At 36.5% G+C, this 16246-nt stretch overlaps 1 long non-coding RNA gene and 1 gene segment (V, D, J or C); both read right to left on the bottom strand.

Annotated features, from left to right (window-relative positions):
* Nucleotides 1-7783: 7783 nt before the first annotated feature.
* On the bottom strand, nucleotides 7784-8337 carry LOC120439893. The segment is given in 2 exon segments: nucleotides 7784-8120; nucleotides 8209-8337. Coding segments are annotated over 2 exon segments (360 nt in total).
* A 5010-nt stretch (nucleotides 8338-13347) lies between these two features.
* LOC116328192 lies at nucleotides 13348-15890 on the bottom strand. 2 transcript variants are annotated; one of them, XR_004200065.2, is made up of 3 exons: nucleotides 15317-15890; nucleotides 14622-14953; nucleotides 13348-14314 (listed from the first exon to the last, which is right to left on the bottom strand). It is a non-coding gene; the product is annotated as an uncharacterized LOC116328192 (long non-coding RNA). The 2 variants fall into 2 exon arrangements; XR_004200066.2 differs by having other exon boundaries at nucleotides 13348-14139; nucleotides 15317-15889.
* Nucleotides 15891-16246: the final 356 nt, after the last annotated feature.

Consider the following 16246-nt stretch of genomic DNA (forward strand, 5'->3'; position numbering starts at 1 on the left):
GACTGGGAATAAAAGATAGGAGTACTAGGTATATCTATATAAGCAATCCACTCCAGCCCTTTTCCTGGAGCCTGTCTGATCCAGCTCCACTCTCAGCTTCCAAAGTTAAATCCAGATGTTGTACATGTGAGTCTGTGTAACTCTCCGTGTCTTTTGACAGCTGGTTCAGACTCTATCATGGTCTGACCTTTAACACAACTTGAATCAAAGACAGAAACCATCAGGAGTGTTAGCTTTCTGTAAGCCATGTTGACAGTGTGTCAGATATGTTCACAACTCCTTTAAATATGATCAGATAATGAGATTCTCACTAGATCACTGACATTGTGTTTACATTAAGGTCCTCCTATCACATTCAAATTATATTTCTAAAATCAAATTGTGAAAATCAAGGTGTGAACTCAGATTTGCACACTCATCACTGAGTGGGGGAAGTTGTAACGCTGTCTTTTTACAGCTGGTTGAGACTCTGTTTTTCTCACAGAGAGTGGAATTAGAGGTGAAAGTTAGTTCAGTAAACAGTTCAATGTGCAAACAAACAATGGAGACGACGGAGAGGAATAAAACGGAGAGGAGAAACACACAAAAACAAACACAGGCAGGTGAGGGAAGGCTTGTTGCTGACTTAAATATATTTTCATTAGATTAATTTAAATACTTAGTATTTCTATTGTGTTTAGTAGTGTGAATTGACCAAAGATTCTCACAGGATACTGTAGCCAGCAGGTTGTTACTGAAGCTGAATTGATATTAGCTCTTCTGCCCTCTCACTGATGCAGCCACAAACTGCATATTTTTGTGGAATTACGTTGTGGTCATTACAATAAAAGGACTGTGCATTTGCACAAAATGCAATTAATTTCTAATAATTAGTTAATAATTAATAATACATTTTAATGTGAAACGTCAGTGACTGATGACAGGTTTAAACGCAATAGTTGAAACCACAGTTAAACATTTGAAACCTGCACTTGTTTTGTTTTTATTTTGTTTTATTTGTTTTATTATATTTGTGCTTTTTTTACTACCTTAAGGCATTGCAAACCCACATGAGTTTTTATGATTGTATCTCTTTATTTCTCAGGTTTTTTCATTATTGTAGGGTCTGTAATTTACAATATATAGTGCCTTGAGGCAACGTTTGTTGTGAGTTAGTACTGTATAAATAAAACTGAATTAAATTAAACTCAATATATTTTGTATTAGGTGTATTGCTGGGATAGTTGCAAAGCAGGAAAAATATTTCATTAGCAGAAGTTATTATTATTATTATTAAATCTTTTTTTTTTAAATAGCAAAACTCAAAGCAAGGATGTTGTCTTTTAAATAGGATTTTGTACAGCTGCTCAAATGCTTTCAGTCACTGTGAGTATCGAGCACAATAATAAACAGCAGAATCTTCAGTCTTCAGACTGTTCATCTGCAGATACACCTGCTGTCTGCTGTTGTCTCTGGAGATGGTAAACCGGCCTTGAAATGACTGAGAGTAGTAAGTGGTGCTAACACTTGTGATGTCAGCAATCCACTCCAGCCCTTTGCCCGGTGCCTGTCTGATCCAATCCATACTGTAGCTGTTGAATGTGAATCCAGAGGTTGTGCAGGTCAATTGATGGGATTCTCCAGGCCTTTTATCCACTGGTCCAGATTGTGTCAGAGTCTGACAATTTACACCTGTCAACAAGAAACATTCAGGCAGATAAGAAAAGAAAATTAAATAACTTTCAACAGATGTAAAAAGGACATTAAAATAGTTTTAGTAGAGTTTAACCTGCACAGTAGAGAGTCAGAATTAGCAGCACTGTCTTAGAGTCCATCTTGTTAAACTCTGTCAGTCCACTGTTCTCTGCAGGCTCTCAGCAGTAAGATAAGTAGGTGGAAGTGATCTCAATATTTGCATAGAAAACATCAAAGGTAGAAATACATGAACGCAATACGGATAAAATCTTGGAGAAGCTCACGGCTCTTCAACGGGATGGACATTAACCCTTTCACACATAGTGGTCACTACAGTGGACAGCTATTAAAGTCTTTTTTTTGTCAGTGTTGACTTGCACATAAACCACTATATTGGACACTGATGTGTCACTCCATATCCTGCCATGTTTAAAAAACTGAAAAAAAGTATGTTTAAGAAAATGAAGTCCTGATGCGTGTCAAGTGCTTTACATGGTGTCAATGTGAATATTCATGTGCTTTTTTTGTGCTAAGGTATTTTTTGGACTGTCCTCAATCTGGTCTCCCAGTCAGGAGCTCAGTTCGAGTAGAGTTCTTTTTTTCTCCTCTTGTCCCCTTTTGTACTTTCACTGATTTTTCTCTGGCGTGACTACATCTGCAGCCTGCCCCCCCCATTCGCAATCTTTAGACACAAGCATTTCACTGCATGTTGTACTTTGTATGACTGTGTATGCGACAAATAAATTCAATTCAATTCAATGAATGCTTTACATTTAAAATGAGCCTGAAATTAAAAACTGAAATTAATTTTCCAAAATTCCTTTTCAAAACCACATTTACAAAATTTACAGAAAATGTAGTTTCAAATTATTCCTCAACATTTGAAAAAGTCATGCAATGTTGCATCAAATGAAGAGTAACTGTGTATTCGGGCCTTTTAAATGATGAAAGCAAATGTGGATATATCAAACAACTCTTGCAAGCTATAAGAAAACACTATAGTCAAATGAATTTTGTAAGTGGAATATGTCTCTGTGGTTAATGCAGCTGACAAAAAACATCCAATAGCTGGCAAGGACACTGCCTCTATCAATCCTCTGTCTACTGGCCTCTATCATATCTAGTAAATGCAGTCTTTTGTTTCGAATTTAGTTATTTTTCCTAATATAATTACTGTGTCTACAATAAATGGTGATATTTTCAGAAAAGAATATCTTTATCCAGTTTTACCTCACTTTTAGCTTTCTTCAAACTCCTGTACATGACGAATTCTGACTGTCTTACATCATATGTTTTTGAGTTTAGATATTTGAAAATCTATTTTTTTCCACAATAGTAAACATAATTGTTCCATTCTACAAAAACATGTGTAATGGAGACTTTTGTCCATCCATCCACATATTTTCTTCTTCTAATCCAACCCAGGGATAAGCTGGGGCATGTGGGGCGCAAGCTGGACAGGTGGCAAAAGCTTTTGTAAATGTTACAGAAAGTCCATCTATCCATCCTGCTTATCCTTATCAAAGTGGTGTGGGGGCTGGAGCCAACCCAGGTATCATAGGGCAAGAGGCAGGGTGCACCCTGGACAGGTCACCAGTCTGACACAGGGGTAGCACAGAACGACAGTCAATCCATACGAAACTGTTTTGTTTTGGGGGTTTTTTTTATTTCAATTACAACTTACAAATAAATGTAACGTGTAAAAGTTACACATTGATCGATAGACAAGAACTGCTAAGACGATTTAGAAAATGCAGTGCCCACTCTCCGCTATTGCAGTTTCACAGCCACTTCTGAATTCCAATTACCTACCAATAACCCCTACAGATCATCTATCCAAGAAACAAAAATGTACAGTAAGGTCTTTATCACACATATTGCAAGATCCTTTCATACTCACCTTGGCCACTCATAATAACTCCCCTCTTCTCTGGTAGATGTGTAGTTGTGTTCCACTTGTAGGACCCTTCTCCTGAGCCATTTGCCTTTTTAGTTACCTCATTGTTTCTTTACAAAAACTGTAAAATTGCAGTTTGGTCTGTTGATTTTGATTTCAGAGTCCAATTTGAGCCCAAACATAACAGTACCTGGCAGCACTGATGGCCACTATTCCTATGTCCCTTTTATTGAAAAGGGAACTGGTAAGACACACTGGAAGTATTTTATTATATAAACATGTATAAACATTAAAATCATTAAAAAATAATAAACTCATAATTATACCAGCTTTAATCAAAACATAGGATACAGAATACTAAAAAGAAAAATCTTATTTCACACTACTTTGTGCAGTGGGAGGAAACCTTGCACGTGTGAGTTTCGTATGTGTTTCCCAAATGACTCAACTCAGCTGTCTTCAAAATCTACCAATCCATCTTTGTCGTCTTTGTTTTAATCTCAATTAACTGTCAGTTATCTCAAAATAAACTGACTTAACTCGCTACAGGAATGTGTGCCTGCAAATGTACACTGTTCACATTTATATAGCACGTTTGTAGTCTTACTAACCACTTTTAACTACAGGCCACATCCTAAAAATACATTTAGAATGACCAGTCATTCTAGCAAACATGTCTTTGGTCTGTGGGAGAAAGTTGACATAAACCCATACAAGTACAGAACATACATTTGATCTGGGAACCTCGGAGAGCCCTCTGACCTCTCTATGACCTGTGGTTTTTGATGGGTCTGTCTAGCACAAACCCCTCGCTGGAACAATTAGAGACAATTCTACTACAATGGCAAAATGCATTGGACACCAAGCAGAGCTCTTTGTGTGATCTCGTGCACGAGGGAGCGAACTGTGACGAGCGCCGTTCCTTCTGCTTGAACCCCAGTCTCTCTCAGCCAGCTTCCCCTGTAGCACTGTTCTTTATTGAGGTTACATGAATATGCATAAGTCCATTAACATATGACGTCTTACATAGGCATACATTTGAACAAAGAGTACCTTGTCTGTATGTCGTGTAGGTATGTGTGTGTGTGTGTGTGTGTGTGTGTGTGTGTGTGTGCCTGTATATGTATACAGATGTAAAAGGTTAATTTCAAAAAGTAATTGTGCAGGAGCTAAAAACAATTTCAACTCCTATTTTCCCTCTCATTAAGGGCTTTGTGTTCTCTCAATAGGGACACAACCTTTGCTATATGTAGCCTATAAAGGGGAGATTTAACTCAAATCTACAAAAAAGTACATAACAACTGAAACAGAGTTAAATGTGAAGGGTTTCCAGGAAACATGCAGTTAGGATGAGGAAAGCATATGTTTTTGTACAGCTGTCCAAATTACTTCAGTCATTGTGAGTGTCGAGCACAATAATAAACAGCAGAATCTTCAGTCTTCAGACTGTTTATCTGCAGATACACCTGCTGTCTGTTGTTGTCTCTGGAGATGGTAAACCGGCCTCGGACTGACTGAGAGTAGTAAGTGTTGCTACCATCACTCCAGATGTTAGCAATCCACTCTAGTCCTTTTCCAGGAGCCTGTCTGATCCAGTGCATACCGTGGCCACCAAAGTTATATCCAGATCCTGTACAGGTCAGTCTGTGGGATTCTCCTGGTCTTTTAACTGCTGGTTCAGATTCTGTCAGAGTCTGACCATCAACACCTGTCAACCAAAATAAACAAACAATGACTGAAGCATAATTTAAATTCATAATCAGTTAAAAAATATGAAAAGAGTTTCAGTGGAGAGTTTTACCTGCACAGCAGACAATCAAAAGTAACAACAATGTCATAAAGTCCATTATTTTTGACTGTCTTTGCCTGTCCACTATTCTCTCCACACTTGACAGCAGGCAGTTAAATAGACGTCAAAGACATCTAAGTATTTGCATTGACTCCTCCTTAAAACTAGGACATTTAAAATATTCAATAATTAATGTGAAGCCATATTTACACTAGTTTCTTTTCCAAAAAGCACATTAACAAAATTTACAGGCATTGAAAAAAAAGGAATCTCACTATTTACTGTAAGGTTCTTGAGTATTGGCTGCTGCTGCACACATCTGCTGTTTTAACAATCAAAGATCTAAGATCTGTATCAGTCCTCTGTCTACTGCCTTCTTTCATACTTGGTAAATGTCGTCTTTTATGAGTAGTCTATCTATAATACATATCTGCAATGTCTGACCTCATGTTTTCAGCTCAGAGGTGGACTTGCCCAGTTTATCTCTCTTAGAGTAATCTTCTCATTCATTCTCTCTTTCATTCATTTTAAGATTTTTAATGACAGTGTCATTCACAAGTTGTAAAATAATCAAACTTATTTATTTTCAATGATAAGAGATTAGCATTGGCACAGGGAGATATTTATCAAATTCACATATTTACATATCAAGATTTGTGACAAATCACATGTAACATTGTCTTTCTCCAAACTCTGATCATACCTTCCTAAATATTTGTGCAGGTTTTTGTCACTGTGGCCCAGAGACATTGCTGATTTACAGTAATTGTTTCCTAAAGGGACAGACTGAACACCAACTGCCCTCTAGTGTCCTGATAAAATTTGCAACATTAGTTTTGAGTCGAGATTCTGAAACGTGTCTTTATTTATGTTTAATTATTTATTGATAGTTTCTCTGTCTGTCTGTAAGGGTCACTGAAAAGAATCTATAGAAACAGAAATCAGCAATGTATCCATCATTCATTAAAGTACTTTGTGTTTCTAATGTATTATTTGAGTGAACCCAGTAAAATAGGATGCAGCTGCAGTATCAGAACTGCAGACAACATTTTTGGTCATGAAGCTGAACTGATGTGACCCGCTTTGTTTCCTCACTGATCCACCGTCACACACTTTACTTAAATTGTTAGAAGGTGTAGTGTAGTGGTCTACATGGTCCCTGGCTTGTGCCCAAGAAGAGAAAAATTACCTGGAAGTCCTGTTAGAATCAGCCAAATCAAATATTCAGAGCTATTTCTCATGGTGAACAGCTGAAGGTACCTTTATTCCTCTCCCTGCATTAAAAACACTGCTGCAAATTGATCCTCATATTTATCATAAAACTATGTGTGTGTATTTTATACAGCATTTAAAGATCACTGGATTTGTCAGAACACTGTAATGAATTATAAATTTAGTGTTTGTGTGGTTCACACCTTTAATAATGGAATCACCTTCCATTATCAAAAGTACATTTTCTCTCAGCTAATTCAGGTCCTCATGGAACTACAGAAGACCTGCATGGTGGAGAAGCTCACGGCTCTCCAACGGGAGATTGAGAGACCAGTATAGTATATATAAAGTATATAGTAGTATTATTATAAGTATAAACCACCATCACTTCATACGGCTACCACTTCGGCGCCAGCTGTGGTGTCAAGGCTGGAGCTGAACAAAAACAACCTGATAACAGACTGTGCTTAGACTGTTCCTCCCCTATGCAAGGCCACCTGGGTTGGCTGGAAGACTGTTTACTTAGCCTGGCAAGGCGAAGGACACTGTCTCAGCTGAACTCTGGACACACACATACACATACACTGATACACACTCATCCCTCCTCCCTTTCCAAACGCCTTCGATGCTTGTCCCCTCCCGGGGAAGATGGCGGTCAACTGGACCAGCGCAGACATGCTGCAGGACCGGATGCGCTGTCTACACCGGCTTTCTCTTACCCTTTACCCGCCCCTGTTGCTTGTCTTGTGTTTCTATGGTGTATTGACAGTCATGTGCTTTTTGTGCTGAGGTGTGTTTTTTCTGTTATCAAACTGTTCTGCCATTAGGAGCTCAGTCTGAGTGGAGTTTTTTCTCCTCCTCTTACCTCATGTTATGTATTTTCGTTGTTTTTTACCTATCAGCCTACCTCTCTGACATGTCTTCCCAATGTGTTGTTTGTGTAAGTTTGGTCAGAAGGTTCCTTTGTAAGTGTGCAGGCGCCATTAGCGTGCTGCCTGCTGTAACCCTAATTTCCTTCGGGATTAATAAAGTATTCTGATTCTGATTCTGATTTAGGTGAGAGAAATGTAATGAACTTCTCAGAAAAGTGCAATAGAGACTTTACAGCAGGATTAGTTTTAATTCTATTAGTATTAGTATGGATAATGTTTTCATTATACTGCAATTACGATGCAAGGTAAACGTATCATGATGAGGACTGCAGGATTTTGTACAGCTGCTTAAACAACTTCAGTCACTGTGGATTTCGAGCACAATAATAAACAGCAGAATCTTCAGTCTTCAGACTGTTCATCTGCAGATACAGCTGCTGTTTGCTGTTGTCCTTGGAGATGGTAAACCGGCCTTGAACTGACTGAGAATAGGAAGTGCTGCCATCAAGCCAGTATATGTAAGCAATCCACTCCAGTTGTTTTCCAGGAGCCTGTCTGACCCAGACCAGGCTGTAGTCTCCAAAGGTATATCCAGAAGCTGTACAGGTCAGTCTGTGGGATTCTCCTGGTCTTTTAACTGCTGGTTCAGATTGTGTCAGAGTCTGACCATCAACACCTGTCAACCAAAATAAAAAGGGACATCATGACAAAGAAAGTACTATCATAAATTAAAGAAATATAAGAGCATCAGCAAAGCGTTTCACCTGCCCAGCAGACAGTTAAAAGTAGCAGTGCTGTCCAGTAGTCCATCTTGTATAACTGTTTCTGCCCACTATGCTGTCATATTCTAAGCAGTCAGACAAATAAATGTAGAAGGCAATGAAACATTTGCATTGACTCCTCCTTAAAAGCAGGAAAAAACTAGTAAGTCACTAACAATTCGTTTTAACCTAAAATGAACTATTTTATTGTGAAGTTACAAAAACTTCAGTGTGAACCCAGTAGTTTTTAGTGGTTCCAAATTTAAAAAAGAAAACATTTCTATCTGCTGTAATGTGTTTGACTTTCAGGTATGAAGTGCTGCTGAAGACGTCTTTAGTTCTGACAAAACTGCTTTGAGAAGATCCAACAGCTGGAAGTGATTCTTTCAAGTTCTCAACTCAAGTCTATTTATAAAGCACATAAAACAACTCATGTTAACCAACGTGCTCTGCTAAATATAAAATGGATAAAAAATATGAGGGAATGGAAAGTAAAATACATGTTAGTAGGTGCTAAACATATAGTGGCAATAAAGCCACAAAAGAGACGGTGAGCAATTCAGACAGTCTCAAATGCCAATGAAAAAATGTTTCGTAAGTCTAGTTTTAAAAGATTCATTGGAGGGAGTAGATTTGACAGTGAGGGGAATGCTGTTCCACCTGTATCCATTCAAAAAACTTTCCTGGCCTTGGCCATACACTGGATTTTTTCTGTTGTAGCAAACCCAGATACAATATTTTGGGGTCTTTTCAACATTTTATTTAATTCTACAAACCTCTGTTAGAGCACATGCATTTATTATGGTTCATATTTGTTTTTTAAATCATTGTTATTTTGATGTGATAAAGATTTTTTGCTGTAATTTTGGGGTTTGTAAAGCACTTTATAAATAAGGACTGTCTAGAGAAGTGTTCATTTGAGTCAGATGACAGGTGATTCACCAGAGCTGGAGTCAGAAACTCTTTCCTCCTCTGATTTGAGCTACGTTGCAGCATCCAAACAGTTTAGTGGATGCACATTAGAACACAAACATAAGTGAGTTTCTTCATCTTGGAAGATGATAAAACCACTTTTTCATTTGCATATTTTTAAATAACTTATATTTACATATAATATTACATGTTCTTTTTGACCAGAGAAAGTGCTTTTATTTTAATTGCATGCTTGCGTTTTTATTTAATGTGACCATGTAAATGATTAGCTTAATAAACCTTTTTTTTCTTTTCAATTATAAAGCTATGTCAAATAGAATGTAGTTTATTTTCATGGAAACTGAAAACAGAGTATTTTAAGTTTTGCCACTAAATATATTATTTTATTATCAGCATAGACCAATGACTTTTGATAAATTGGTGTAACAAAATGTAAACAAAACAAAATCAAGGAAGACTAACAAATGCCAGCTCCTCTAGTGTTCTGCTTGTTTTGCTGAAATCTAACGAAATCTAAACCAATTGAATCACCACTAAGTAATCTTTAAATTACAGCTTTTAGTTCGAAAGCTTTAATGTTATGAATACAATTTTTAAAATTCTCCATATTAAGAATCGAATAGAATAGAATAATCCTTTAATTGTCCCACAAGGGGAAATTTGGTGTAACAGCAGCCTGAAAGACACATATACAACAAACAGTACACAGGACACAGAACAGAAACATACACAGTTTTTCTTACATATTTACATTAAGGACAATGGTTACTATAAACAGAGTACTGTAATAATAACTTTTACTTTTAATGGGGACAGAAATACATGATATCTTAAAATCTTTAAGGACAAAATATGTTCATTCTGCCTTTTTAGTTTTGAAGTTTTTAATATTTCATGTGGAAATTTAAAGAAACTAAATCAGAAAGAACATTTACAAGTGAACCCAAGCAGAAACCTTCTTAGATGAACACTGACTATAAAAACTCCAGACATGTATGTTTTTTATTATTTGTAAAATTTTTAAATTCATTTAAAAATACTAGATTTCCTAGGTCTGTGAAGGCATTGCTAAAATGTCTCTTTCAGTGATATTCTATAAACTGTATTAGATTGGCACATGATGTTTTCATAAGAGAGGAAAACTTTGCATAGCTCTTCTTCTTCCATTTTAAAATGAGATCCATAAGAAGATTCTTTGGCCGTAGAGGAAAATGTACAGTGTCCTAAAATAAAATGGGGGAACTAGATATTAGATTCCCTACTGAATTTGGAAGTTTACTCAGTTGCAAAGAAATGAATCAGATTTTTTCTGGTAGTTTCGTTTTAATGGAGTAAAACAGAATATCAAGGAAAAATTTAGAAAAAAAACACATTACAAGAAATCCTTTACAAACACATACATTAAAAGTTCTAAACTGATTTACATGTCACTGAGTGAAATAAGTATTTGATCCTCAAGCAAAAGTTTATCTAGCAGCTTGTCCCGAAACCCTTGTTGGCAAGCAGAGCATTACAACATTTCTTGTAGTTGATAAGCAGGTTTACACTCATCCCAGGAGGAATTTTCGTCCACTCATCTTTGCAGAACCTCTCTAAATCTTTTAGGTTTCTTGGTTGCTGCTGAGGAACTTGAATTTTAAACCCCCCTCTATAGATTTCCTATAGGTCTGGAAACTGACTTGGCCACTGCATGACCTTTATATGCTTCTTAAGCTATTCCTTTGTTACCTCAGCACTATGAGTCAATGCCATGCTGAAAGACTCTTCTGCAACGAATCTTAAGTGTTCTGGCTGAGGCAGTTCTCATCCAAGACCTTACAGTACATGGCTTCCATCCCTTGGCCCCTCAGTGTGGGGGGTGACTTGAGTGGCTAATAAGTGATTGCTAGCAAATATTTGGAACGTGTAGGAAAATCTTTAATAATACACAGTTACTATTGTATTTCTATTTTATTATGTTTCCATTTGACTTCTCTAATTCATACTGTTATTCATATTCACATTTATTGAGTGTAGGTGTGTCTCTGCTTGCGGAGTATTTGTGCAGGTCTCCACTGGTTTGTATCACTGTGCGGTGACGTGCACAGTAATAAACAGCTGTGTCCTCAGGCTGCAGATTCTGTCCTGTTATTGTCACTGTTTGAGCAGAAGTGTCTCTGCTGATGCTGAACTTGTTTTTTAAAGCATCATTGTTGGCAGTGCTCCCACCACTCCAAATAGTGTTAATCCATTCCAGTGGCTTTCCTTCACGCTGTCTGACCCAACCTGTTCCATAGCTAGTTACAGAATAACCAGAGACCTGACAGGTGATGGTCAAAGACTGTCCAGGCTGCACGATCCTTGAGTCTGGTTGGATGAGATCAATACTGTACACACCTGTGGAAACAGAAATCAGCATTATTACCATCATTTATCTGACTATTCAGTGTTTATTAGAGTGAATCCACTAAATGCTCCTCACAGGATCCAGCAGCCAGCAGCAGTATCAGAGTGAACATGATTGATGTTGAAGCTGAAATGATGTGAGCTCGTTGGCCCTCTCACTGAAACACAGGAGCACCACTCCCTTTTAAGTAACTTTTTCATTTGCATATTTTTAAATAAATTAAATTTAAATAAATTTTTATTTATCTTTTTGACCAGACTGCATAGTAAAGTGTGTTTTGTTTTGTTTTGTTTTGTTTTATTGTTTTTTTTAAAGACTTAATAATGAATTATTTACAGGTTCAAACTAAACATTTTTGACTGTTGCTGAGTATTTGTGCAGGTCTGTCAGTGTTCAGCCTCTGACTGACAGCAGTTATCAGCTTAATAAACCTGAAGTCCTGTTTTGTTTTAAATTAATTTTACAAATGTGTCAAATCAAATTTGTGTTTATTTCCATATAAACTGAATACAGTATGATACAGAGCATTTTAAATAATATTTTCACTGAATTTATTTTTTTCAATATAGACAAAGAACTGAATTATCAGAAACTGTCTTAACAAAAAAAAAAAAAAATATTTATTTCAGTTCTAACACATCTACTGATTCTTCTGCTATGTGTTGAATGGACCTTTTCCAGAACAGCTAAAAACAGGCACAGAGTTTAGTTGATGGCGTATAAGCAGCACCCAAAGTTCAGTTCTGCTTCCTCCTCTGAAAACCAAATGTAGTTTCTTGAAATGACAAAAACAGAAAAACAATTTCTACTTTTGGACTTGAAGAATAGCAGCAGTGCTAAAGGTACTCGTTGGCAGAATAGGTAGGACTGTCTTATTCAGTTTTCTCATTTTTAAGATTTTTGTATTTGTGAGAAAATGAAAATAAAGATTTAACATGAATAGCTAATAAATATTCCATAAAATGAACGTTGAGTTCATTGCAAAGTCTCAGAAGCACAGGAAAGTAAAGTTGATCACTGTGTCCTCCTAACTTTTTAAGCTGAAATTTACATAATGAACCATAACTCTGCTGATCTTTGCCATTTTTGAAAAGAAGATACTTGACAGCACCTGCCCTCTAGTGGTCTGATGGGAGCAGCAAGTCAAAGTGAAACTTTGACAGTAATATTAGCCAGCAAAATGTTTTACATGTAGTCACTGTCATATGTGATATTATCATATTAGTAACCCTCTACAGTCCTTTTTCAGGTGTCGGTTTGATTTAGACAAGATGATTTACTGACTGTGAATCTGTTGGGTTCTCTAGACCTTTTATTCACAGGTTCAAACTCACAGTCTGACTGTCATGACTTGTTAAATATAATAAAACTGTCATTTACAATAAATTGGTAATAAAAAGATCAGGCATAACAATGTAACCACTGACAAGTGAAGTGAATAAATATAATGGCACCTGTGTGAGACATATTAGGGAGCAAGTAAACATTTTGCTGTCTACTTTGATGTTCCTTGTTTGATGTGAAGCAGGAAAAATGGATTTGAGGATGTGAGAAGTTTGATATGGACCAAAATGTGATGGTTTGATGAATTCGCTCCCCCGGTCTGGCTTCAGGGTTGGACACCTGTAACACTGATCCTGAGATTTCATTTTATCCACAGAGGTTGGATATTACAGCACCTGGCATTGCCACTCTGACTTGTTTCCAGTGAACTCTGCCAGTTCAACCCTCACTGTTTGTCAGGGCTGGTGTGGAATAAATGGACTCCTATACAGAGCTCCTTTGATGAAAACAGTGGTTTCACACAATGATCCAGCACTGACTGATAGTTTGCCACAGCTGGTGTTGTGGATTTTATTATGACATATATACCTGTGTACACTAGACATGTAATCATAGTTACTCTTATAAATTGTGTGGAATCACATATACTCATATATACTATGCATACTCACAGTGAAGTGTTTATATAGTGGAGTCACTGTGTTAAGGATTTAACCTGCATGTTCCAATCACAGGACCCATATTTAGGTTAGATATATCTACCATTGTATTAAAGAACAATCTCAACCATAGGATGCTAAAATCCTCTTCAGCGGTGACATTGTCTTTTTTAAGTGACACTTCAAGTTATTCATCTACACATAAACCAAAGAGTCTCCATGCAACATCTATTTCAAACAGACATCACACATATCAACTAAATGACACTGTGACTTAGACAGGTTGAAAAACAAAATGATGACATATCATATTTAAAGCTTAGTAGTTACAGTCACATTCTTTGGAATTACCAGAGCTGCTGGACACTGTTATTGAAATATGTTCAGATCGGACATGGCAGGTGAACGTTTTGGCTGGATCTTTTTTGTACCAGTTTTCCTTACTGGTGGTGTAAAGACTCATACTTCGCCATTTCTGGTCATTTTTGCTCTGCTGTGCAGGGAAGTCAGTGCCTGTAACATAACCTCCTTGTCTCCCATTCCTTTCTGACCATTCGATTGTAAACCTCTTATCCACAGTACTGGTGACCAGACACACCAGAGTGATTTCATCTTCAGGCTTATATGGGTCAGTGCGTGACTGTGGGAGGATGTGGATGGTCACTGTTGGCCCTGTCCCATCAGAAAGAGATATTCAATTAAACAGGGATATTACTATATAAGTTTAAAGAGAAGACATTGAGTTTTGACATTATGTATTGACATTATGCATATATGTTAACAGACAGAAAGATGTGTGTCTGTAATTGTAACATTCTGTTTTTCAGATCTGCAGTTATGGAAAAATCTGTTGAGGAGAAAAAATGCAAAACAAAACAATTTTATTTTAAAAAGCTGCTGTATTTAAAAAGTATTAGACCTCAAATTATTTGCTATTAGTGTTCATCAAACTCCTACTTTTTTTTAAATCTTTTTTAATCGCTTCAAATATTAGGGTTACTTTTTAAATATATTACTAACACTTTCATGTCAATACATAAGAGCTGAAATAAACTACTAAAATAAATTATATATGACTTATCATAAGGCTCACCTGGTTTTATTACAGAATGAAAGGGTTTAGATTTTTTTAAAGAAAAGTATCAGTTACTCACCTACTGGGTTGTCTCTGTCAGTTTTATTCAAAGATGCATTTTGCCCTCCCGTTAACACACAAGTGAATTCAGCATCTGCATTCACATCACTGGAATTTACTATGAGACGACTTTCTGCATTGTACACCTTCTTTCCATCCTTTCTTGATCAGAAACTGTAGTCACAACTGTAAACGGCAGATCTATTTCGCTGGTGATGTCTTTCCCGTTTTTCAGCCATTTGAGGTCATGTTTCTTTGGTACAAATTCTTTCACAACGCATTGGGTGGTATTGGTGCCGTCAGAAAAGATAATAACTGTTGTATTAACAGTTGGATTCTGCTCAAACCCCTCTGAAAAACAAAGATGGACACAAATGTATGTATGGAAAAGCATGGAAAAGTTTGAACACATCTTCTCGTCATTATGTTTTTCTTTATTTTTACTACTTTCTACATTGTATACACATACTGCAGACATCGAATATAAAGGAAGCAAAATATATGGAATTATGTAGCAAAGAAAATTTGATAAATAAGTAAAACTATATTTAATATTTCAGATTCCTGAAAGTAGCCACCCTTTCCTTTGGAAATTAAATCGTCTAGATTTAATTTTAATAGATTTTATAGAAAATTATCCTTACCATGAATTAAAGAACATAAAAATAGTTTTTGGGAGTTTTTTGTATTTAATTATTTTGTAAAACGTTTTACCTGCACAGAAGACAGTCAAAAGCAGCAGCACTGTCCTACAGTCCATCTTGTTTAACTGTGTGTGTGTTGGTCCACTATCTCTGGATGGTTTCAGCATTCGGAAAAGTGGCGGTGGAAGAAAGAATATTTGCATTTGTATCTTCTCAAACACATGACAGAAAACTTGAATAATGAAAGAGTGTTTACACAGAATAAATTACCCCATCCCACAAAAAAGAGAGAAAAAAACTGTAAATTATTCATTTATGCATATTCTTCTCTGTTGTCAAACAAGCAGAACTAGAATGGAATTGGCAGTCATTTCTATTGTATTGAACCTTGAAAATTAAGATGCATTTTAATGCTGGATTACAGCTATGAATTAATGTGAATCCTTTAATAACTATTACCTTTTCTGAAACTGTATTTTGTCTTTGAGGCAACAGTGTACAACAAGTAGTCATTAAATGTAAGAGAGAAAAATCCAATTTATCCAAGTATCAATTGTAGAGACTAAAATATCAATATATTATAATCAATTAAAAGCACTCTACCTGATACAATGCAGATAAAGCCAAATGTTCTCTAACATTGTGATAAAAGGAGCAAATCTTTATGACTTGTCTTGTGCTCAACTCACTGTGTATCCTTTGGCACAGTAATGCACTGCTGTGTCCTCAGTCTTCAAATTGTTCACCTGTAGATAGACCTTATTGCTGGAGATGGTTAATCTACCCTGGACTAACTGGGAGTAATAAGAGTACTATCTGTGTGTATAAATCTGATACACTCCAGCCCTTTACCAGCAGCCTGTCTGATCCAGCAACAAACTGAGCTTCTGAAGCAAAATCGTTCTATCTATCTATTGCAGTCTGTGTGACTCACTGTCTTTGATGAAAGAAAGTGCGTTTATTTACAGTTAAAGTTAGTTCAGTAAACAGTTCAATGTGC

This window comes from Oreochromis aureus, linkage group 4 (genome assembly GCF_013358895.1).
Source record: "Oreochromis aureus strain Israel breed Guangdong linkage group 4, ZZ_aureus, whole genome shotgun sequence".
NCBI lineage: Eukaryota > Metazoa > Chordata > Actinopteri > Cichliformes > Cichlidae > Oreochromis > Oreochromis aureus.